This window comes from Cinclus cinclus, chromosome 8 (genome assembly GCF_963662255.1).
Source record: "Cinclus cinclus chromosome 8, bCinCin1.1, whole genome shotgun sequence".
NCBI lineage: Eukaryota > Metazoa > Chordata > Aves > Passeriformes > Cinclidae > Cinclus > Cinclus cinclus.
In genome coordinates, this window is record NC_085053.1 from 26,720,674 (window position 1) to 26,745,021 (window position 24,348).

The 24,348-nt window shown below is 46.1% G+C and overlaps 1 protein-coding gene across 1 annotated transcript in view; it reads right to left on the minus strand.

Annotated features, from left to right (window-relative positions):
• Positions 1 to 24,348, minus strand: part of PLPP3 (phospholipid phosphatase 3) — a 41,819-nt gene that overhangs the window by 12,592 nt on the left and 4,879 nt on the right. The window contains exons 2-3 of the mRNA XM_062497226.1: positions 5,225 to 5,382; positions 340 to 623 (exon numbers count right to left, since the gene is read on the minus strand). Coding sequence (XP_062353210.1) covers positions 340 to 623; positions 5,225 to 5,382 — 442 coding nt within the window. The remainder of the gene's footprint in view (positions 1 to 339; positions 624 to 5,224; positions 5,383 to 24,348) is intronic.

Here is a 24,348-nt window from a genome sequence, read left to right on the forward strand (position 1 = left end):
GCTGCTCACTAGAAAACGCATTTATGGCCTTCACAGAAAAAGCATCACTTCATAGGATTCTAAAATGGTTTGTGCTGCAAGGGACATCAAAGACCAACTCGTTCCAGCCCTCTGCTATGGGCAGGGACAGCTTTCACTAGACCAGGTTGTTTAGATCTCCATCTAAATAACCCTGAACACTTCCAGGCATGGAGCATCCACAGCTTCTCTGGGAAATCTCTCCCAGTGCCTCACCACCCCCACAGGGAAGATCCTAATATCCAAACTAACCCCACTCTCAGTTCCAGATAGGAATCCTCCATTGCTGCAACCCTTGGCTTTGGTGCCAGGGGCTCTCACCTGGCTTCCTGCACCCTGCTGTCATTTCCCCTGCAGGTGTAGTTCTGGATGTAAACTCCCTTGGCGCAGTTGATGGTGGAGAAATCCAAGTCACAAACCGCCAGGAAATGCGGCCGCAAGCGCCCGACGGACACTTTGGCAATGTCTGTGAAGGACTGGCTGATGGCACAGCCAAAAACAAAGCAGCCCACTTGCTTGTAGAGAGCTGCCACGTAGGGGTTCTGGATGAAGGAGCGGGATTTCTCCTTCAGGTAGTGGATGCGGTAGAGCTCTCCCGTTATAATCTGTGAGAGAAGCACACACAGAGGTCAGGGAGCAGGAAAAATGCTGTGCAAGACCAGGGGTGGGTGTGAATGCAGGGCTGAGACAGCTCTGGGATCTCAAACCAGGAGTCTGCTCCTCTAGAGAGGAAGGACAAGCCATGGCCCTCTCCTCCCCCTCTTCCCTCCCAGTGCTCAGAATGCTGGTTATGGAAAAATCCAATAAACAAAACAAAAGAGTAAGTTTTGGGTTAGCACATTGGTGTGTCTTTACCAAAGTGAAATAACACCCCAGCATAGTGGGAAAAGAAAATTGACATAAACCAGATAAAGAATTAGTGTGTGTTGGGAAGGAGAGGCCAGACCCACTACCCTCTTATCAAACTGATTTTGAAGGAAAATAAACCCACAGCCTGCTTATCTTCCTCTCTTAAAATCATTAACACAACAAGGGAAGAAACAGAAAGCCCCAAATTTTTCAGATTCTGGCCCAAAACTTGCTGCCAGCAGACCCAATTCAGACCTCTCAAGGTCTCTAAAAAATGTTCAGCTATTCTGGGGCATTTCAAGGGGTCTTGCTATCACATGCCAGCACATTATGTTTTTCTTGTGTCAGGGGTGCTGCGGTTTGACAAAATTGCCATAAATCACTGTCAGGGAGCAGAGGATCCAACTTCTCACACTCATGACTCTTAAAAGGCAGGTTAATGAAAATCAGGCTGTGAAATGAAGTCCAAATGTCTCACCTCTCCCAAAGAGCCAAAGATTTAAATTGTTCTCCGTCATGCTACACACCTAAATTTTAAGCTCCATATTTACAGCTTTAGGATTTCATTCATTACTCTAAATGTTTTTATACCTGAGTAATAAATCAAGGCAGAAGTTTTGGTCTGTTTTTTTTAGTTTTTGTTTTGTTTTGTTTTGTTTTGTTTGTTTGTTTGTTTGTTTGGGGTTTTTTTTTAATACCCCCTTGTCCCTGCCTCTCTGTAGTTATGGGGACTGTGATATGTAAAATTAACTGTCAGGAAAAATGCCTTCATGTTAATCCCTTTCTGAAGCAGCCAGCAATATTCCTCCCAGCGTGGCAGCCTGCCAGCCATAAGCAGGAGACGAGGCTCCCCTGCCTACCTTTTTTAAAAGCTTGGCACAACCTTTGGAAACTAATAAACTGGAAAAGTATGGCAATTAGGCTAAGAAGAGTTGAAGCTGTATCATTGTTTGAACTCACTCTTACCAGGGCTTGAAAAAACAAAGGTTGACCTAAGGCAGCTGAAATTGCAGCTAAGCAGGCTTTATCAAGAGACATACAACTGTAATAACAGAAAATAAATGCCAAGCTAGAGCAGGCTCTGCTACCACACACAGAAATTGTCTGAGTGGCTGCACCACCATTTGGGGTTTACACGTCACAGCTGAGATTTCCTCTTGGAAATCTGGTAGTGACCAAAGCTTGTTTAGGGAGCTGCATCATTTGAATCCTCACAGTCTTCAAAACCATGGTTTATCTCCATTTTGACCACTTTCCTGCACCAGCTGCCATCCAGGAAATCTACTGGCGGGAGGCCTGCAGAGGGAGGTTGTCCTGGATAGAAAAAGAGGCTCCTGCACAAGGGCAGGTCCACTCCCATATGCCTAAATTCGCAGAAAGGGGAGCTCTGAGGCTCAAAACTCATGGCTTTCACAGGGAGAAGACCAGACAAATTATGGATGATATCTGATACTGGGAGATGTGCCATTACTGCAAACTCACAAGCAGATCCATGCAAACCTGAGGCTCTTGGCCTGGGGAAAGGCATGTGACCATTTGAAACAGGGACCAACAATAGTCTGGGGATTAATATTTTTCTCTCACCGTTGGTGGTCTGGGTAATTGCACACATGTAGCAGATTGTAAATTGGAGCCTTCTTTCCCTCACTAAAATGCTGCTGGGTACCCAGTTAGTGAAAGACATGGATCAACTTAATGAGAAGCTAAAAATTGGGTAAACTTGGTTTTTTGGCAGTGCAGTCCCAGATAAACCAGGACGGTGAAAAACTAATGCAGCACAGACGCGCACAGACTGGAAGGACATCCTAAAAAGAAAATTAATTTTAAAGATACCAAGATCTCCTTATGCCTTGCACTCTCTTGGTGAGACATTCACACAGGACATGTGCCATTCCCAGGTGATGGGCACAATTCCCTGGCACACATATTTTAAAAAGCTGGTTGCTAAAGAGAAGCCAACATCAAACTTCTTTGTCTGTGAATGCTTTTTGCAGATTTTCAGTTGTCCTGCTTGTTTTATTGTTATTATAAGGTATCACTAGCAATCCAATTTGCCTGTAATTACTTTTAGAGCTTTTCTAGCCACTTGCTTTTGGTGTAACATTCTCTGTGCTAATCACATTGCAGCACATCACCTTCAGCTGTAAAACAGCCAGCTAATCCAGCTGTGTGTAACTTAGATCACCTAGCAAATTAATTTTATTAGGAATTTTTTCATAGACCTTCAAGACCTATCAGGTGTGGGGACACAGTAACACAGCAGTGGTACCCCTACAAGGCTCAGGAAGAGGACTGTCACCTTCCCCATGCCATCAAGTGACCACCACCATCACATCAACCACCTTCAAGCATGAGAGAGGTGAGAGTGCACAGCCCAGGGGCATGAGCCTCTCTGGTGTCATCTGCATGGAAGTTTGCCTGAAGTCAGTACACACACACAGACACTAAAACCAAATGCATATCCTCTGCCATCCTGATGGAAGCAAAGGTCTCGCCTCTGCCGTTTACTTAATAAACTGTCTGGGTGTCCTCAGGCTACTTAAAACATGACCTGGACCTTTTTACCCCAGGCTAGACTGCCTGTGACACCACTTAAAGTGAGGGCGTGAAATTTTGGCTGCTCCATCCCAAAAGCCAGCTCCCTGGAAGTCCTTACAACCACTGCCCTGCCTTCCAAAGGCAAATGATGTGAGCAAAAGGAGCAGAGTCAGTGCTTTGTGGATTTGGAAGGAATTCCTATTATGCTACAGTAATTCTGGTATCTGGGTTACATCTGAAAAAGGAGGTCAGGCTGACTTGAATTTTCCATGCAGGCTGCCATAGCAAAGAAATCTGTTGCTTCAGTTCCTCGTTAGCCATTTGTGTCACTCAACAGCAAATAACTGAGCTTTTGAATTTACCTTATTAAGTTACATTTGTTGTGGGTACAGTGAAACCAGGGCAGAAACATCCAATTCTTTGGGGATTTTCTTTCTCTTTTAATTGACCTGCTATTTTGTGGTAGAGAGTTGATGGATCACACAGGCAGCTGATTATGTTTCCAGTTTCTATTCCAACTCCTGTATTTGCCACTGCCTCATTAGGGATCAGAAGCACACTCTGCATGGAGCTGGCATGCTGATAGCTCTGGCAGTAATGCGAAAATGAGAGGCTTTTTCATTTCATTTTTATGGCTTTTCCACACTCAGGGGTCATTCACCTGCAGGATGAAATTCTGCTCTGTTTATAGAACTGGGAGCCTGGCACCTTTTGGGCCTGTCTTGTGGAGGGAGAGGGCAGAGGGACAGGGCAATTTTGGGGATGAGCTTTGCTGAGTGTGTGTATGTGGTCAGGGAATGATGGAGAGGTGAGGAAATGATGAGATATTCACATCACAAAGCAGCAAGGCTGAGGATGGGCTATTAGCAAAGCAGGCACTGTGCCATCCTAAAGTATCTGTTGCCCATGACATTCCATCTGTGAGGAAAGGTGAAAGGGGAACTTTCACCTGTGCTCCTGACCTCTCCATCTCCATTCCTCCTAGTTGAAGGAGCAAGAGGAAAGTGGAACCTCTGGGAAAGCACCTGAGCTGTTCTGGCAGTGGGTGAGAAGGAAAATGCAGGTACTTTTCACAGGGGAATTTCATCTTAGCTGAAGTGTTTAAGCAACAACCAGGAGATGGCTCTTGTCTTCTGCCCCAGAACCTGATGCGTGGGCATCAGGAGGCTCAACTCATGGGCTGAGTTCAGCTTTCTGGATGACAAATAAAGCTCTTGCCATGCAATAATTTCCTAGCACAGCTCTAGAAAAACTGGCAGAAGGAAAATTAAGAGGCATTGGGAAGGTGGGACATCAACTACACTTTACAGCGAGGACTCAGGGAATATGCTCCCCATGGAAGGTTTTAATTGTCTTTTAAAACCAGCTGTAATATGCAATCTCTTAAAATCCTAATACTAACCTGTTAAATTTTCCAGGCACTGGTTAGCTGAAAAGATGTATCCTTTCTTTGTTTTTTAAACCTTATAAAATAGGCAAATACCACGAGTTATTTGAATAGGGACAAACCATGCCAAGTCTTTACTGACACAGAGTGTTTTTGCCTCTACTCTGAACTCCTACTGGAGAGTGAAAAAGTTCTGGTGAAGCTGACAGACTTGCCCAAACAGTTTTGGGCCTGTTTACAGGCTTCAAGACCAATCTCATTCCTCCCATTACAACTTTTCATTTGTAAATGTTTGCAACTCCATGCTTACAAAAGCCAAACAAGGAAGAGACGCACACCCACCGCTAGATATAGTGGTAGCATTAACAGGACAAAGAGGTGCCAAAAAGCCCCTCCCGGGACAGAGGAGGAGGTTCTGGAGATGGGACTTACTGCGAGGATGGCGATGAGGATGCCCGCAGCACACAGCACCGCGTCGTTGATGGTTTCCACGTTCTTCTGCGGGTACCTGATGCTGTCGTCGTCGCAGTAGAAGCCCCTCTGGTAGGGCTGGATTGTGCTTGTCTCGATGATGAGGAAGGGCAACCCGGCTACAAAGAAGGGGAGACAGCAACCAAACCCATCAGCAATATGGGCAAAACCAAGCAACTCACAAAATGCCCCCCCCCCAGGATCCAACTAGAAAACTCCTTGCAAACCACACATCACCATCGCTGGTGCTTTTCTTTCCATATCGCTATCTTTCCAAAGGGAATAGCATTGGGATTTGTTTTTCCAAGCTGGTCTTGCAGGGAAAAAGCATCTCCTCTGTTATGGTTATCAGATGTCTGCTCAGCCTGGTTCCAGTTAAGCCCTGTGAGCTGCAAATATTAACTTACAGGAACAGACCCCTGGAGCAATCCCTCTGCAAAAGGCCATGAAAACCAATCTGGCATTTTCCTCCGGGGAGGGCCCGATGCTCTTCTGAGCACTCTGGGCAGAGCAGCCCAGAGCTGTGCAAACAAACACGGCAGGATCAAGTATCACAGATGTGGTATCTTCTCTCCTACCTGGCCAGCTCAGCTACTCTCTGTCCCCATCACTTCCCTGCCTCTGAAGCCTTCCTTGGCTCACTCCTCTTTGTATTCACAGGCTGCATTGACAATTTTCTGCCAGTGTTTGTACCTACTGATGCACCAACCATGTGCTTTGAGCAGCTGTGGGATACCGATCCATGCAAGGACCAGAGCATCCACAATGAACTCCCATCAGAGCCTGGTCACCTTCAATCACAATAAAGCCATGTGAAATCTGGGCTTTAAATACAATCTCTGTGCAAGATTCCTGTGTCTGTATGGTTTGGCTGGATCTCTGCACCAGGCAGGAAGCAGATTTGCTCAAGAACATGGGTCAGGACACACAGAATGGAGAGGACACCCAGAAATTGTGGCACGTCCGTAACCCCTCGTTTTTGAAGCTTTTCAAATAAATACAGCACTGCCTCAAACCTAGAAGAGTGTTTCCCAGTCAGAACATCACCTTGGGCAGAGCACCCTCCTTCCCTTTGCCTCAGTTTCCCTTTGCTGTTAAGCCCATCATTGAGAGGAGCACTACATCCCCACAAAACCAAGCCCCAAATTCCCTGAAACCCATGCTCAGAGTAAATCACAAGCCACAGGGTACAGGAAACCCTCCTCCCACTTGCAGAGTGAAACCCAGGTAAGGGGAAAAACAAATCCACAGTGGTTCCAGCTGTCCTTGGGCCAAGACAACAGGTCTCACACCCAGATCCTACAGAAGGCATTAGGGAATACTTGTCGACCACTAACTTGCTTAAGTATCTGTGGGTTTGTTTACACAGCTAGCAGTCAAAGACATCACAGGGTTTTCCCTTCTAAAATGAACAAAAATAATAAATAAAAAATGAAGCGCTGTTGGGCCTGACCCAAAGCTGTCCACAGTACATTTGTAGTGAACACTACCGGCTAGATGTGATTAGCAAGGGCACCACCCACATTGTTCAGAAATGTCACTAAAATAGTGTTCCCCATGTTCTCCACACGAACCGCTCTCTGCATTTCACTTTGCGCAATCCTCTTTGGCTCATTTTCCTGTATGTTAATGGGTTTGCCTAAGCCAGGATTACTACAGGGTTTTGTTAGTCTTAAGAAAAAACTCCATCACCTGTGAGCAGGGACAACACATACTAAAGTAAAATTTTCAGGTATTTTTCAAGTGGTCTAGGCCACCGCTCAGGACCCATTTCAGATCCTCTCAAAAACTCTGGAAATGGGTCAATTGCAAGTTCTGGGCCCCGAGCTGCTTGGCAAGGCGGGGCAGTTTCCACCACATGTGTGAACCAGCGAGGAACAGTTTCAGAACTGCCCGCCCAGCTCGGATTTGGTAAATAAAATCGGACATCTCGTGTGAATCCAGCTGATCTTCATTCCACCATTTAACCGTTTTGATGCCCAGCCAGCTTGGCCCCAGAAGCTTGCCTCTGATGCCAGCAATCCCTTTTTAATGGGACACTTAAAAAATCCTTAGGTTTCCCGAGGAGGAAGGGCAGGGGGAGAAGCGCCGGGAGCGATCCGGTTTCGCGCGCGCCCGGAGCGGCAGCACGGGGTTGAACTCGGGGAGCAGACGCACCACGGTTACGTGGCTCACTGTTATTCCTCCAGTTCCTCTTGTTAATGGCTTTCACATGACAGGTCTGTAAAACACATGTTCCCACAGACAATAAAATACATCTGAAAGCTAAAACCGGCCCTGGAAAAAAAAAAAATCTTAAAAAAATAAATAATTTTTTTTAAAAAGAGACAATAGCATTCCTGTATATTCTGTGAACCCAGGAATAATAAAGATTTGTTTCTCCTTCATTCATTGAGCAGCATGGGATAGTATTTCCGTGTTTCAATTATATGTACACTTGCCACAGTTATAAGAGCATAAGTGACCTATATGGGACACATTTTCATAAAGCACATAGGCATAGTTTGGAAAATCCAATGGGTTTGTTTTCTCTCCTACAAACTTGTGGTTTAGTGGGATATTTCCAATCAAGTCTTGATATTTTTCCAGCAAAACACTAACCTCAGATTCCCTTTTTTTTCCCCTTCCCCCTTTTTTAACATGAGAAACATAAACACACTCCCTATAACTGAATGAATATTACTCAGAAGACATAACATGCCTTTGATTTTGAAGGTTGGGTGAGAGGCTGCTCTTTAACCCAAGGAATGGAGAACTCCAGCCCATGGCAAACAATAAATTGAGCCCAAGATGGTTCTTCTTCTCTTATTTCTTGGAGGATAGGTTGTCTGAGGGGCCAGGTCACCACCCACTTTTTTTTTTTTTGGCAAGGGGGTTCCAGCACAGAGAAACCTGTAGTGGTGCCAAAAGGCTGCCAGAGCATGGGTTTTGCAGGAAAAACACTACAGAGGGGAGTCTGGAAGAAGGCAGAAAATTAAATACAGAGAGAGATGGGATCCCTCAAACAAAACACCACAGAGACATTATTCACACTAGGAAATCTGCCCGAGGCAAAAGGATCCAGAGTGGGGCTTACAGCCCACACACCTTGGAAATGGAAGGCAAGCAGAGTAGGGCTGTGCTGTGAGGATGGAACATCTGGCCTCATCACCTCTCCTGCCCCAGTCTGCCCCTCTGAGTCAGCATTTTAACATGGAATTCAAAGTGTGCATCCCTACCTGCAGATCTACAGATTCAACAGCTGAAGCCTATCAAGGTGTTCAGTCTTCAACCTCCACCACTTCCCATCCCTAAACACAGTACTAAATTACTGGGAATGCAAGAGGTTCATTTCAGGAAACAGTGACTTGCACTGAAGTGAATGACAGATGTACAGGGCAGGCAAAAACATTACACTGATTTTGGGGTGGTTTTCTCCAAAAATGGTACTGTCTGGTCATTGTCTATGGGTACAACTCACCTACATGTGCAGACTGACTGCAAAACCTTTAGGAATGCTGCAGAAGGGCCTCACATCCTCCTTAAAACCAGAATCTCCATGCTGGGAAATGACACAGAAGGGTGTGGACCATGTCCTAAAGCATGGACACAACACTGGCACATCCAAAGGGACCTGGCACATCCAAAGGGACAAAGCAGCCAAAGAGAAGGGCTGCTATCCCCATCTCACAGGAAACCAAAGCATGAAACAAAGAGATTTGCTTCTTCCAATGCAATAAAGGTAAACGGCGCTGAAATTACCTTCTGACCTGCAACATCCTTCACAAGGTGATGGAAAGCTTCTTTCTCTGGTACAATGGCTATTTTTTTGCTTTAATAACAGAACAAGGAAATCCCAACCACAAGCTTTTATCCAGCTATGCTGTAGAAGATCAAACACGGCTCCAAACTGTGAGCATAAAGGAATTCTCTCAGGGACTGATCTTGCCCCATCCAAACGGGCTCAGCCCCGCTCCGAGCGGCACGGAGCAGGTGTGGACACTGAGGAATTGTGTGAGGCACTGCGGGATGCTGTGAGGATGGACATTGAAAAATGATGTTGCTTTTGCTGGGAGGAAGTCCAAGTGACTTGGTGACCTCTAACTGCTGGTGTCCTGTGCTAAGGTATTTCAGAGCAGGGTTTAAATTTATTTGTCTTTCCATTTAATAAAGCAAATTGAGTTTGGAAATCTAGCACCAAGGAAAAAATATTCCTTTCTTTGGTCAGCACCTTTATTAAGAGGCAGCTAATAGGCAATAATCCTGAGAAGGCTGGCAGCTTGAAAGCTAAAACCCCACCACCAAGCCTAAACAAAACCTCCGTGTACTCTCTGACCAGCTTGAAATGTGCATAAAAATCAAAAGCAGGAGAAATAAAGGGCTCTGTGTTGGGTACAGCACTTTGAATCTCAGAGTCTTTGAAAAGTTAACACTTGTGCAGATTTAATGGGGGGGAAAAAAATTAAGAAGGGGATAAGCTTTCATTGGCCACTCATCAAAAAGTGGAAAGAGCAGAAGGTAAGAGGCATTTGTGCAGTGACCCACCCAGGCCACTCTCATCTTCCCAGCCCCGCCTTCACCTTTGCACCAAATTAAACACTATCACCACCTTTTCCTTTTCAAATGTCTGGTTTTGGTGGAGTTTAGGGTTTTTTTCCCATTAAATCTTTGTTCTTTAGCCCTGCAGGTCAGTGGGATGTCGCTGGCTATCTCAACAAAGCAAGAGTAATTTCTAACAATTATTCCATTATGCTTTTGCCTGCCACTGTCCAGGCCCTGGGAGTTCTTAGGGTTTCACAACATTAGACATCTACCTAAGTAAGTGAGAAACACCATTAATTAATTTGGCAGAGCTGAGTGGGGTATCTAATTCCTTACTCAAGTCACACTCTGTAAATATTTGGGTACCTACAAGAGACAGGCTTTCTGTTTGAAGTACTTAGTGGCTGATCTTGGGTACATGTAAACCTTACTTGGTTTACAATATTTGTACGTATTTAAAAATGCATATAAACTAGATTAGCCTACAGTAGGCTTTTATTGGGGCTTTAGAAGTTGGCTTCCCAAAACTTTCAGAGAATTGCAGCACTGCAAGGCCAGCCTTGGCAACTGCTGCCAAGAGCAAGCAACTCTTGAAGCCAACTTACACTGCAGATGTATAAATATATATATAAATACATAAAGAAAATTTAATAACCCAAAGAAGAGAAGTATTTCCACATTTCTGCCATATCAGACATGTGCTGTCAATCAAAACAAAACCCAGCTCTGCCCCAGCACTGGGTGTATCTGAAGGAATGGTAGGAGCGTGGTCAGCTAAAAAAATGATCTCAGGGGTTCAGACCTGCACCCCAGTATCTGTCAAAATAAGGATCCTACTGTACCCTGGATCAAGTTATTAAATTCATTTTTTAAAGGTCTTGAAAGCAACAGTGACATGCCTCCATCCCAATGGTTTTTGACTGGATCTGGATATTTGAGGACCACATATTCACTAGGACAAGCTCTGCTATTTTATTACCTGCACAGTCTTAATTGTTCTTCACCTTGATTCCAGCAGTCCAGCAGACTGATCTGTGCATCTGCCTGTATTTTGGAAACAAATCTAATATCTTTGTTTGCAAAACAGATTCCCATTCAGCTCGATTACAGTTCCATTACTCTCAGCTGACACATGAGGAGAGAAAATTCTCCACACAAACAAAACCTAGACTTTATGGTAAAACAGGTACCTGCTCTAGAGTACTAAAGAACCTATAAACAAGGATCAGTATATACTGCATTTCTCTGATTTGACCTGTTTGGAAAAGTTCTTGGGCACAATGGGTTGATTTCCACCAAAGAAAGAAAAAAAAAATTAAATTAGTTTATTTTCAATGAGCAGGTTTGTTCATGTAACTCCCATGAACATTCACCCCATCTATGTTGGCTGGCATCCTTCCTATGAAGAGTAGTGACATTTTTATTGTCCATTTTATTATTTTTCAGCTAAATCATAGGAACTTCAAAGCAAACCTCAACATTTTAGGTCCACCAGATGCTACAGATTCCAAAAGTCTTCCTAGTGACAAACACAGGTTCATTTTGACTTAGATGGTATTTTCTGGGTTCTTACTTTTTTGGGGGTTCGTTTCTTTGTTTTTAGTAAGAACTGGTTAATCAGGAACACTGGGCAAAACATCTCATGCCTGTTAGTGCAATAGCAAACAAAAAGAAAGCAAAAAGTATTTGTTTTCCATATGGACAACCCCATAACATTGATGACCCCAGGCTGAAGAGGTATTTGAGAAGTGCCCTTAAAAGAAACCAAAGGTGGTGCCAGAAGTGACAGGTGTCTCTACCTGCTGCTCAAACCCATCTCTGGAAGTGTTCAAGGCCAGGTTGGATGGGACTTTGAGCAACCTGGTCTAGTGGAAAGTGTCCCTGTCCATGAAAAAGACAAGCTTTAAGGTCCCTTCCAACCCAAATCACTCCATGATTCCATGATACTCATCCTTTGTGGTTAATACCCCCCTGTGCAACCTGAAGCATGTTTATTAACCCAGCCACCCTGGGAGAGTATTATTACAAAAATTCTGTTACAAAAAGCATCTTGGTCACAGATACTTTAAGCCAAATGCCAAATTATCCTCTTGCACTGCAAATTCCTCTGGATTTGAAACCAAGAGTAGAAATATTTCCTCATGTGGCTGGAGCACAACCTGCCAGCCTCACGCTCCAAGTGCTCCAGATGAACAGGAATGCTGCCATTGTTTTTTTTTCTGGGAGAAAAAGTGCTTTTAGTGAGTAGCTGTCACCTATTTTCAAAGATGAGGACCACATACAAATGAAGAAAGAGAAGGGAATTCTACAAAGAGTGTTAAGTTGTTCCTCATGGGAGTTTGGCGTGAGCTGATGCATTGAAAAGCCTTTATATTAAAGTGCACGTTTATTTTCAGTACCTCAGAATGCATTAATAAGAACAAAAGGTCTTGTCCAAGCCACAGTATGTAGGTCCATATAAAATTCTGCATTTGTGGGGTGTAACAGATTTAAACCAGACTGGCCAACCAGCAAATTTGGATAGGGTGAATATAAAAGACATTACCAACAGGAATCCAGAGCCAGCTCCAGCCAAACTTGTTGGAAACAAAGCCATGATTTCACATTGTGTACAGCAAGGGATAAACTGCAACACCCATGAAAACCCCAAAGTGTCAACAACTTTTGAGGCACCTCTGCACATCCATGTGCTTTGGGAGTCTCACAGATATGACAAGCCTGACCTAGGCTTGGATGACAAGGCTTGAATAGAGGGGAAAAGTTTTGTAAAGATGTGCCTGTGAACTCTGCAATGGAGAAGGCAAACAGCTCATATGAAAAACACACTGTGGTGACTATTATGTTTCCAATCACAAATGGAGCGAGCAGGGTTTGCTCTGCTGGCCAGCAAGGTCTGGAACGAGCCTCTCACCACCACTCCTCTGGGCTCTGCCTTCGAGGAAGGGCTCAGGCCACTGCCCAGCCCCAGCAACACACAACACCCCATTTCTTTTGGGGGGAATCTAAGAGAGTGGGTGATGGGGATGTCACCCACTAGATCAGGTCACTCAAGGCCCCATCCGACCAATTCATCACCCTCTTCTCAAAAGGAAAATTTTATGAGCTGTAGGTGCTGTTTTAATACATTAAATAGCAAGCAAAAATTCCTTATCTCAGCTTCTTGCCTCCACACACCCCAACACAGAAGCTCTGGCTCCTCCTCTTTGCACAGACACCCCACACCATAACAAGAACAGGTAGAAATATAAAACTTTAGCCAGTGTATTGCAGCCAACAAAATTTTATTATTTTTAACTCAGTAAAAACACAAAGCATATGAAGCAAAAATAAAGCCTGTTAATGTAGTCAACAGGAGGTCTCTTAAACAAAAATGCATCACACTTCATCACTAAACTTCCCAAACATCTTCCTGAGCACCGTGGCCAGGCAGTGCCACTGTAATTAAGCACATTTTTGGGACCAACTGCCCCTGTGCAGGAGGCAGCAGAGCCATAGCCCTGAGCTTGCCACCAGTAGCTTTTTGACCCAGTTCTGTCAATGTACCTATTGTAAATACAAAATCCTTCTTCGGATTTGAAGCAGCAGCCACCTGCACAAATAAGGCTGGGTTATAACTCTGTAACCCAATACAAGCACTGGAAGCTTAAAAAGTTTGTATTCCAAAAAGCACTTCTGACCTCTTCCTTAAAAGTTCACTAATCACTTTTAATTCATAATTTATTTCCTCTTAATATACTTGCTTTATGTAATGCCCCCCTTTCTCCCCCGCCTTCCTCTCCTCCTTTCTTTTTTCTGGAAGTTCCCCAGGAGAAAATGGTATTACACAACTCCCTTGATTAACTGGAAATGAAGCTTTTCCCCCTCGGTAGTCGCGATTTGGTAGAGTTTCCAGGACATAAAGCACGGCCCAGAGTGCTGAAAGGCAGAGAGACGTGGGTGGAAGTGATCCAAAGGCCCTTAAAGTGATGGGGGTTGATCTTGGTGGTCCCCAGAGCAGAGCTTTGTAAGGCTTTGCCTATTTATCAATGGGTTTAAAAAAGTGTAATATTACCATTTTTCTTGTTTCTCTGTATTTTGACTGCACAAAGTGGCATCGTGATGTATAGCAGTACAAGATATATCTGAGACTGTGTGGGTAATATTAAAAAAATAAATAAAAATCATGCTCCTGATTAAAATAGCTTTGTATTACAGGGAAAAGAGACTTTGCAGGGGAAGGAGGAGGTATGGCAGCTTCTGCCTTGGCTATGCTGACACCTCCCTGCACACAGAAGTTTAAGTTACTTTGGTGGAAAGCAGCTGGGAATGGGGTATTTTGGAGGCCAGACATCACCTGAAGTGACAGAGGTGGCCACCCTGTGCTGCACACAAGGACTTACCTACCCTGGCCTATCTGCCCCTGGATGAGACCCTGTGAATGATTATTATGTGACCCTGAAAGACAGATTTTTTTGGGACAGCATGGTTCCTTGCTGCACACCATCTCAACTTCTGGGTGCTTTTATCCCTCTAAGAAACTGAAAATTCTGCAAATCTAGCGTTAATAGTAACACTGAAAACTTCACGACCATGCTCTGCAAGCACAGGGCCAGGCAGGGTGGGCACAGGCACACCTTGTCACCCCAGCCCCTTTCCCATGCCCTTTTCCCAAACCTGTGCATTTTGCAGCCAGGTGACATCCCATAACCCCGTTTCTTTAAGGGACAGGATGAATTGGGCCACATCTGAATGGCACAGGCAAGGGCCAAGGCTCTATTCACACTGACTCGAGGGACACAACATGTACCATGCCTTTTAAGAACAAAAATGGAGAACTCCCAATTTCCATTTCCAGCCTCCTGCAACAATGCTGTGCCCTGCTGTCAAGGAACGTGTGAATAAATTGAGTAAAGAAGGTTAAAGGAGCCCAGGGGAATAGGAGTCCCTTTTCTTTATTGCAGTTAATTTTGACAAAGGCTCTTCTGTTTCTTCTCCTCCTCCCTTTTTTATTTTTTTGGAAGGGCTTCGTGCCAAGCTGCACTATTCCTCTTCACCATGGTACTGCCATGAAACCCCCCTGGTATGTTTGCCTGAAAATTGCAGGTTTTCATGGAAATCATTTTTATCTCAACAACTACTCCCTTTGTCACCTCAGACATGAAAAGAGGAGGAGAAGGGCTCGGGCTCAAATCCCATTCCTGCAACAAAACATCCATGAAAAAGCACCACGACCTTCCAAACCAAGCACCCTGAAAACCTGCCCTCCTAACAGGGCAGAAACCCTGCAAAAAACCTTTTACCACCTCACTCAGAACACCAGTGCAACTGCAAACCCATGAGAGATGCTGCGCACAGCCTCAGTTTCAAAAACTGAGGCTTGGGGAGGAGAAAAAAAAAAAAAAAGCATCCCATTGATGGGATTGTTTTTAAAGTGGAAATAGTTTCTTTACTTGCAGCCCATCATGGCAACCAGAGCCCTCTGGCTCCTGTCAGCAAGGCAGGAGCTCCTCAGGGGTGTCCTCTACTTCCAACCTATTTACTGCTCTGCTCAGAAAGGAGCCTATAGATGCTCCAGTTCTCAGATTTGGGACTTTGGAGGGACTGGGTTATTCAACAAACCAACCCTTTCTAAACACTGTCAAAGGAGTGATTTGATGCCTTTCAGTGCTTACCATACAAAACGCTGAAAGACCAGCGGACTTCAAAAGCCGCAGGAGCGGAGCTGGAGTTTGGCAGGAGTTCATTAGCTGCCTGTGTCCTTCTGTGTGTGGCTTGTAATTACATGCAGACCCGGTGCCAAATCCTCATCTACTGAGGGGCACCAATTAACGTGCTGCTGGATGATTCACAGGTAGCCAACGTTGAGATTTATACACCGTGCCGAATAGCCCGTGCTTTTTTATTATTAATATTATTATTATTTTAAGCTGGCCCTTTCTCCCCCCCCCCCCCCCTTTTCAAGTTATCATATAGAAACAAGGTTTTGGCAGTAAAATTGGGATTGTCCAGCCTGTTCCAAGGGCCACACACTGGTGGACCTGATCCTGCTGACACTGTGTACCACACCTGCAGGGAAATGCACATCTCTTGGAGCATGGGCAAAGGGTTGGCAAGTTAAACCACCTACTGTGTTTAGCCTTTGTAAAAAGCAGAGGTTTTCTGCGCCAAGCAGAAAAATTATAAAATTGAGGTATCATTTGCACTCTATACTTGGCTTTCCTGCTGCTTGCACCTTCTTACTCCTACAGGTGGCAAAACAGTAACAGCAGAAGCTTCAAGAACAGCTGGGAGAGCTGAAGAAGCAGGTAACTAAAAGTGGTACAATTTATTTTTTGAAGGGGAAATGCACACAAGACTGCATCTCCTGTAGGAAAACATAACAGTTGTTAGTTTCTCTGACAAAAGATTAAAAAAAAAAACCCACAACAAAAAAGAGCCTTTCTTCTCTTGAAATCTACATCCCTTTGCCTCTCTTACTGGGGATCTGCATCCCTTTGCAGCCAGCTGGCTCCCAGTGCAGTCCTTGGCAATTAAAACCTTGGGAAGTCAAACACAACAGCATGGAAGTGAACCTTTTGTTTTCCTGTTTTGTCATTCCTGTCTTGTGTTTGATCCCAAGATTTCTCAGGCTGGAGGGAAACCAGTGGAGCATCTTGGCACTGGCTGAGCACAGGTCTCCAAGCTCACTGTTTTGCCACTGCTGATGGTTTTCCCATGGGGAGCATGGAGACCCAAGCCTCATCTCCTTCTGCTTGACTTTCTCTTTTGCAAAAAACACTGCTCCTCAGCCCTGGGGGATAACAGTTCCAGGAGGGCTGCAAGTACAGCCCAACGCTCGCACTGCTTTACCCTTCTCTAATAAACCTTTCACTGCATTTGACACGATACAGGTCTTGTCCAGCCATGAAAGCTTTCCTGCTTATCAGGAGAATTTTTAATCAACCAGCACGGAAAACATGGCCTGACATTTTATTGCTTCCTTGTGCTTTGCTTTTAGATGTTTCGGTTTCTTCCAGCTTGTACTCTTGCTAATCTCTTTAGCCAGGGATCCGTGGAAAGCCTCAAGTTTTCCATGCCCAGCAGCTTCCCCTGGATCATTTGGAGTCCGGGCAGGCAGAGGAGCATGGGGACAGTGGGGGGTTTATGGTGGGATGGAGAAGGCACCAAGCTCTCGATTCGCTGCAGGTTCTGGAACAGGGTTTTGTCCTGGCCACAATTACAAAACAACAAACAACGTCTGTGGGGAAGGGTCATAAGAAGTTCAGCTTTCCTCTATTAAAACCATCTGGTGCCTATAAAAAACCCCAACTGGTTGGTTGGGAAGGTTGGTAGCACCTCCTCCCCGCTCGGCTCTTCCTGTCACCTCACGGGATCGTGGTGGCACCAGAGCTGTCACAGTGAGGGACAGGACAGCCACGGGAACAGGGGGCCTGGCAGACACCCCCTCCACTTTGCATCCCTCCTGCTGCAAAGAAGGTGCCCCAGCATCCACCTCATTTCACTTCTTATCTGAGCCAGAACTTCTTTACGAGGTGCCTGTCCCCTCAGGAACACCAGCTCCTGCCAGAGGGCCCTCAGTGAGCCCCTGAGAGGGCTGAGCTTTCTGAGCAAAATAAAACATCCCTGTGAGGCCTGCGTGGGACCCTGCAAAGGGTTCCTCCAGGTCACAGTCACCGACGGGTCCCCCTCCAGCATCAACAGCGAGAGGCACCGCCAAACCTGCAGGGGATGGGAGTCTTTATTAAAAAAAAAAAAATACAAGCAAAAAAACCTAAACCTCTCCTTAGTTTCCAACAGAAATAAAAGAAAGGGGAGTGAAAAAAAAAAAAAAAAAAAGGAAAAGAAAGGAGAGGAGAGCTTAGAGCCAGCTCCCCAGCCTGTAACACAAAACCAGGCTGTGCTGGGAAACCTTACACCATGCAGCATCCAGCTCTCATGTACTCCTGCTCCGCTCGCTGCCTCCCGGATGCTTCCCCAAGCCCAAACTGCCCTTGAGAGAAGCCAAGCCTCAGCCTCTGCTGAAAAGCCTCTTTGTTTGGATTCCCTTTCCAAATCGGCGTATCCTGAGATTGAACTCCCTTCCACCCCTCTGCAGGGCTTTTTAATGTAGGGATGCCTTGGGCAGCAGGCAGACCTGCCAGCAGGTTTGTGGTCCCGTAACAGCGCCCAGCCCGCGGAGCCACGGCACTCAGCAAGAGGAACTTTCTCCACGATAAAAGGAGAGAAGGGCAGGCAGCAGGAAAGTATTGCAGAATTACTTCAAAAGATCCTTTAATCATGAATTGTGAGCAGAGGAGCTAAGTTCTTCTTAATTAAACAATAGCTTTAATCAGGCTTCAGTAGCTGGCATTACTCAGAGGGTGGTGAGGCCCTGGCAGAGGTTGCACAGAGAAGCTGTGGCTGCCCCATCCCTGGAAGTGTTCAAGGCCAGGTTGGAAAGGGCTTGGAGCAGCCTGAGATGGCGGGAGGTGTCCCTGCCCATGGCAGGGGGCTGGAACAAGGCGAGTTTTAAAGTCCCTTCCCACCCTAACCATTCCATTGTGTGACAGTAAGGCACACCAGTGAGCTGACCATTTTGTCTTTCTTGAACTGGCATAATTGAAAGGAAACCAGACAAGGCATCAAAGAAACCCAGACACGAAGTCTGGACCATGCACACATCACCAAGACCCCAAGTACTGCTGTGAACTTTCCATGCAGCCCCAAGGCCATCATCCACTGAGACCCTCAAGACAGACCTGGAGTCCATCACTCACTGTACACAGAAATAAAATGCATTTTCTTGCACTGCCCACTCTGTCTGCTAGTTCAGGGCACAACTGTGCCACATCCATACAGCCCCTGTCAGACAACAGGGGACTCCTGTGTCTCTCGGGACTTGCAAACGCCCCAAAACCCTGCGTTCCCACAAAAGGCAGAGCTATGGTACTCCCAGGGCAGGATCTCTGCTCTAGCACTGGCCCAGCTGAGACCCAAAAACAGCACCAAGGCAATAATTTCACCCCTCTGAGAAAACACAGCAGACCTCACAGCAAGGGAGTGTTAATGAGAATACCAGCCTGACACTAAAGGGAAAACCCTCTTCTCCAAAACCAGCCTCAGGCCCAGGACTTACAGCAATTCCATGGGGGAAGAAGATGTTTTTCACTTGAAGGCAGCTTTAATTTACCTCAGTGTTACATCCTTCCCTGTGAAAGCAAAACCCTGAGATTTAAGCAGGTGGATTTTCAGGCTGTGGACCCAATACCCACTTGTGGCAGAAAACTTCAGCAAGAGCAAAAGCAAAGTACCTGTTGTTATATCCACAATCCTGATGTATCCCAAACACTATCCCACTTGTCTGGCAATTCCAAACATGCTGCATGCCTAGATTCTGCAGTGGCTCTGAGAGTTTTACACACTGGAAAACTTCTTTGTGCCCATCGTGATTTATCAAAACATGCTTTCTCCAAAATGCTATCCAGCTTTTCCATGGGCTTTGCATTTGACAAAGATTCATACCAGCTCAGTCAGAAAAACAAATGCCACAAAACTTCTCCTTTAAGAAAAAAAATCAAACCACCCAACCCTCACAGCTCAATGCTTTAGAAATGCTTCCACATGCTAATCAGCCTCCTATTCAGTTCCAGACTGAATAGGACTCCAACAATGACAAAGAAATACGCTGAACCTATCCCACATTTCATCCCCTTCACTCAAAATGTTGCTGTTACCTTGGTTTTCAGCCTCTTTGTGGGAGCTGCAGCAGAATGACAGCTGCATGCTAAAGCTGCAGGGATGGTCAAGAAAGCAGGAGTGCTGGATGAAAAAAAAAATCTGCCCCAGATTATGTGGGGAAAAAAATGGTATAATTTGAGGGGATAGTAACTGATGCTGTGAATTTTTATAAGAGTAAATAAGAACCAACCCACCCTGTCAGAAATAAAACACCCACCAAAAAAACCCTCTAAGTCGTCTACGAAAAGCACAGCCTCTTGTGGTCAGGCAGCAAAGGGAAGTTTCTCTCAGCCTGGAAAGTATGAGTAGGACAAAAGCCCCTTCAAGCCCTTCCCTTTGAGAATTTTCAATTTTTTTAATGTATTATCAACTGGCAGATGCCTTAGAGCAGCTTTTCCTCCGCATCCTTAACCCGAAAAACTCCAGCTCTAATTCTGGGAAAGGACAAGCCAGCTCCTGCTGCAGCGGGTGAATCCAAGGTTGTTTCCCTTTCTGAAGAACATGGAAGCAGCAGAACAGAGGCACCTGGGTGAGTTTTCATAGGAATTCAGGTGGGAAGCTCCAGGACAGGTGCACACATGTCCTAGGGACACATTCAGCCCAAGCTCTGGCAGTCACAGACTGCTCCACAGTCTTATCTCAAGATACTTTGGGAGGCCTGGCAGGACTGGCAGAAGCACTGAAGTTTGCAGCTCCTTCAGGAGGGAATGAGAGGTCCCTCAGTAGCTCTGAAAGCCCCACTGGGCACCTGGGTGCCTCTGTACTGCAAACACTGCCTTCAAAGTGTGCCCTCGCCGGGCTCCAGCGCCTGCCCACGCACCGAGGTGATGCTGCTCCTTCTGCTCCCTGTCTCCCTAGATTAGAAACTCCCAGAGGCACAAACGTGCCTGGGCAGGACCAAGGGCAGCACAGCCTGGCACAGGGATCCTCGGCCCAGCACTTGAATTCAGGGAGAAGCAGCTCCCCAAAAAGCAAGGGCCATCTGATCAGTGATCAAAGAGCCACTCCAGAAACCTGCTAACACCAAACTGTTTCACAGCTATCGACTTCAAAGGAGTTTTGCTGCCTGCCATCAACTCGCCAGCCATCCAAAATTATTCCCTGAGCATCACTCAGAACACAAATGCACCCAGTGGTTACTGAGCAGACCTGCTTATCAGCATTTTACCACGCGGTTTGAGACTTTCCCTTTGGAAACTAGCACTTTAAAGGGTGGTGGGCCTTGCAGAAAAGCCTTGGAAATCCTCAAAATGCTTGGGATGTGGGACTGGTTGCCACGGCCGCTGAGCTGCTACGAAGACCAGAGCAAAGACCTCGCTGTCAGCTGGGTGAGAACGATAACCAGGGCTGGGCTGCCTGCTCCCTCCAGGCTTAAAGGAAAGCCTATGACACCACCCCCCCAAAAAAGTCATAAATAACCTGCTGAGCGTCAAGGAGACAGGAAGCCCAGACCCCATTTGGCACATTGGCTTTCAAATTCAGTGGCCGAGCACTTGGAGGATGTGATGAGGTCTCAGCTTCTCAGGACCACGTGCTGAATTAACAGAAATGTAATTAATATCTGTGTGCTGTGCCTGCATGGTCAGACACAGGTGCAACTGCTGGCTGGTCAAAAATGGCAGTAATTTTTTGTGATTTTACAGGTAGCAATGTCTTCTTTTTTTACAGGCAGCTAATTTCTTTTTTTTGCGCAGCAGCAGACTGATGATGCTGGGAGACAGAAGCTCTCTGAAGGAGTATCATTTCTTCCAGGAGGGGTGGCTGCTCAAAACATCTCACCAGTAACTTTCACTTCTTCTCTTTAAAGCCTTGGAAGAAAGAATCATTCTGTTCTCAGCTCCAGCAGCCAGCAAAGATGATGAGGCTCCAAGAGGCGCAGTCTGACATCTGCAAGCTCCCAAAGCAGTGAGGGACAGCTCTGGCCCACAGCCACCTTTGGTGCTCAGGGCAAGGTGTGGGTGAACCCATAAATGCCAATTGCTCCAGCCTCAGTTTGCTGTGTTTTCCAAGCATCACAGGCTCTGCCCACTGGTGTGTTCTATCAGAAAGCCTGGAGGCAACTCCTAAGCTTCCAAGTGCTATGATCAACACAGTGTCACATTTTTCTGGGCAAGGGATGCACAACTAAGGGAAGCAGCAGAGGATTATTGACTCAGTGTCACCACCACTGTCAGACCAACTGCAGCTCCATCTGGGCTCTGGCTGACAGCCCCAGCCTGGCGCTGATGGAGGGCACCATGTGCTCAGAGAAGACAAGGTCATGTATGGATGCAATCCTGTTCCAGGGCTGGAACAGGAACACACAGTACAAAGAGCACAGGCATCCTCGGAGCATCACAAGCTCTGGAGTTAAATTACATGTTCTGCTTATAACTTGACTTGATGTAGAGTCTGTTTTCAACCCTCTGTCTCCAAAACATCCAACACATGTGAAAAACAAGCCCACTCATGTGACTGACTCCAAAGGATGGAGTTGCATAGGAATTTCTGATACTTCCAAACCTGCCAGGACAAAGCTAATTTTCAAACTCATTCATGCATTCTCTTGGTAACAAATTTATGGTTAAGGCTTGCTTTCAAAGGAAGACACTTCAAATTCCCTGGTTTTCGTGGCATTCTGCTTCCTCTGGTCGAACTGGAGGAGCAGCTTCTGCTGATCACGATCCCACTCTTGCAACTGAGCCCTTGCGTGCAGCTAAGAGGCAAGAAGGGATTCTCCAATTTCCCAACAGCTGCTCCAGCACATCCCTGGGCACAGACACCCAATCCACACCAAGGAACTCTCCACCTGCTCTAAAACTGTGGAGCAGGTAGTGCCCCTCCAAGGTGGATGTCACGGCAGAGAGTGAAAGAGAGCCGTCTGTGGCTTTGGATGGGATGCAAACATCCTTCTGAAAAGGTGTGACACACAGGGCACCCTCGTCTCTGCTTTTGGCAAAACTCACCCAGCTGAGGGATCTGGAAAGGCAGATGGAAGGTTGGGCCTCCAGACACCCTGGCAAGGGGAAAAGCACAGAAGTGCATTCAGCAAACTGACTTCAGACTTTTATAATTACAGGATAAGCGCTGGATTACTTTAATTCGCCTCTTTCATTGAGGTTCTATCATTCTCATTTCTGAGCCTTCTTAATTTTTGTTTGTTTGAAATATGAAACCTAACCTATCAGAAGAGCAGAACAAGACCCTAGGACAGAACAAAAAGGAAGAGATATAAAAAAAAAAATAAAAATGTAAATATATATGACAGCACTCACACAAAACCCCAGATGGCAGGGGGTAAATCCACATCCTGGGAGGGGGTTTCCCTGCTTCCTTCCCCTGCTGGGACACAGCCCCTTGGGATGCCAGGGAAGCTGCTGTTCCCAGCGCCGGCTTTGTGGATGCTGGGATAGGAGGATTTGAAGGCTGCTGCCTTTCCCCACGCTGCCTTCAACAGGCAGGCCCTTGTTCTAGGCACAGGCAGGCCGGGAGACCACAACGGTCCCTTCTGGATTACTATGGATGAAGTGGGAGCATTGTATGGAGGGAATGGGGAGGATGGAGCCTGCTCCGCCAGAGCGAGCCACGCAGCAGAGCTGGGCCTTTGACTCCCCCTCTTTGAAGGCATTTCAGGCAGAGATGGAGCCACACAAACACCCTGCCTATCTCAGATGCTGAAGAGGGGCCCTGGTTTGCCAGAGGTTCCCCAGCTGTGGTATGCAAACCATTTTTTGGGTGGTACACGGAGCACACGCATCTGGAGAGACACCACCAGCCTGTATCCAGACAAACAGAGTCAGACCAAAGCAGCCTAGGAAAGGCATGCATATTAAATTGAGATTTAAAGGGTATAAAAATAATCCGTTTGATCTGGGAGTGATGTTTATATTATTTTCTGTGCTCACTACAAACAGACAATTAGAAAAATGTCATCTGCTGCAATTGTGATTCCCATCTTCTGCCTGTCTCAGCAGCAGGTACACAGGATACAAAGCACTCCTGGCCATGAAGCAGTTGCATGTAATTCTGCTTTTCCTGGAGACACATCTTCAAGCTGGCCAAGTTCCACCAACTCAGGAAAGACAACAGATTTATACCCCTGAGGACTCAGTCTGCCATAGGTACAGCATTTCCTTGTTCTGCAATTAACACCTCAAGTATAATTGTCACTAATAATCTCTTTTTGATAGTCGGTTGTCCTTTTTTGTTTGTTTGTTTATTTTCACAAAGCAAATGCAGAAAAAGCGGATTTCAAACACCTCCAAAACATTTTGCTCGCCTTTAATTCCAGTGATCTTTGGCTCCTTTGGTCTTTCAAGGGAGGCACAACAGATGGGTATCACACCTTAGGTGCCGACTGTTGGTTCAATAAGAAGCTTTTCCAGGCTCAAAACAAAAAGAAAGAAGTTCCTTTACTCCCGAGTTATGGCAGTCCAACTGCATAACAACCCCATGCCAAGGTGCCACTTCTGCCAACCTGCCTTTTCCAGAGCACCTCCAGAGCAGCCATCCCTGGGCTGGAGCTCTCTGCCACCAGGAGATCCGACAGGTATGGAGTGATACATAAACATTAATGAGCAAACCCCACCTAGGGATGCTCCAAACACGATGAGGACTCTCCACCCACACAGCCTCTCCCGTGTGGTGTGGGCTCAGTCCTCCCCGACACAGAGGAGACACCGCGTGGAGAAGGCAACAGCGAGGGGTGGGGACTGTCCAGCTGCTTTGGAACAGTCAGGGCTTGTTGTACCTTGCTGAAAACAAGGAATGGTTGGTCCCAGCATCTTCTTCAGGTGCACAGCAAGATGTCACCCATGCGACAAGTGAGTGCTGCACAGCGGGGTAGTCCTAAAAATAAAAACAACAGCCCCGACCCAAACAAAGCAAAG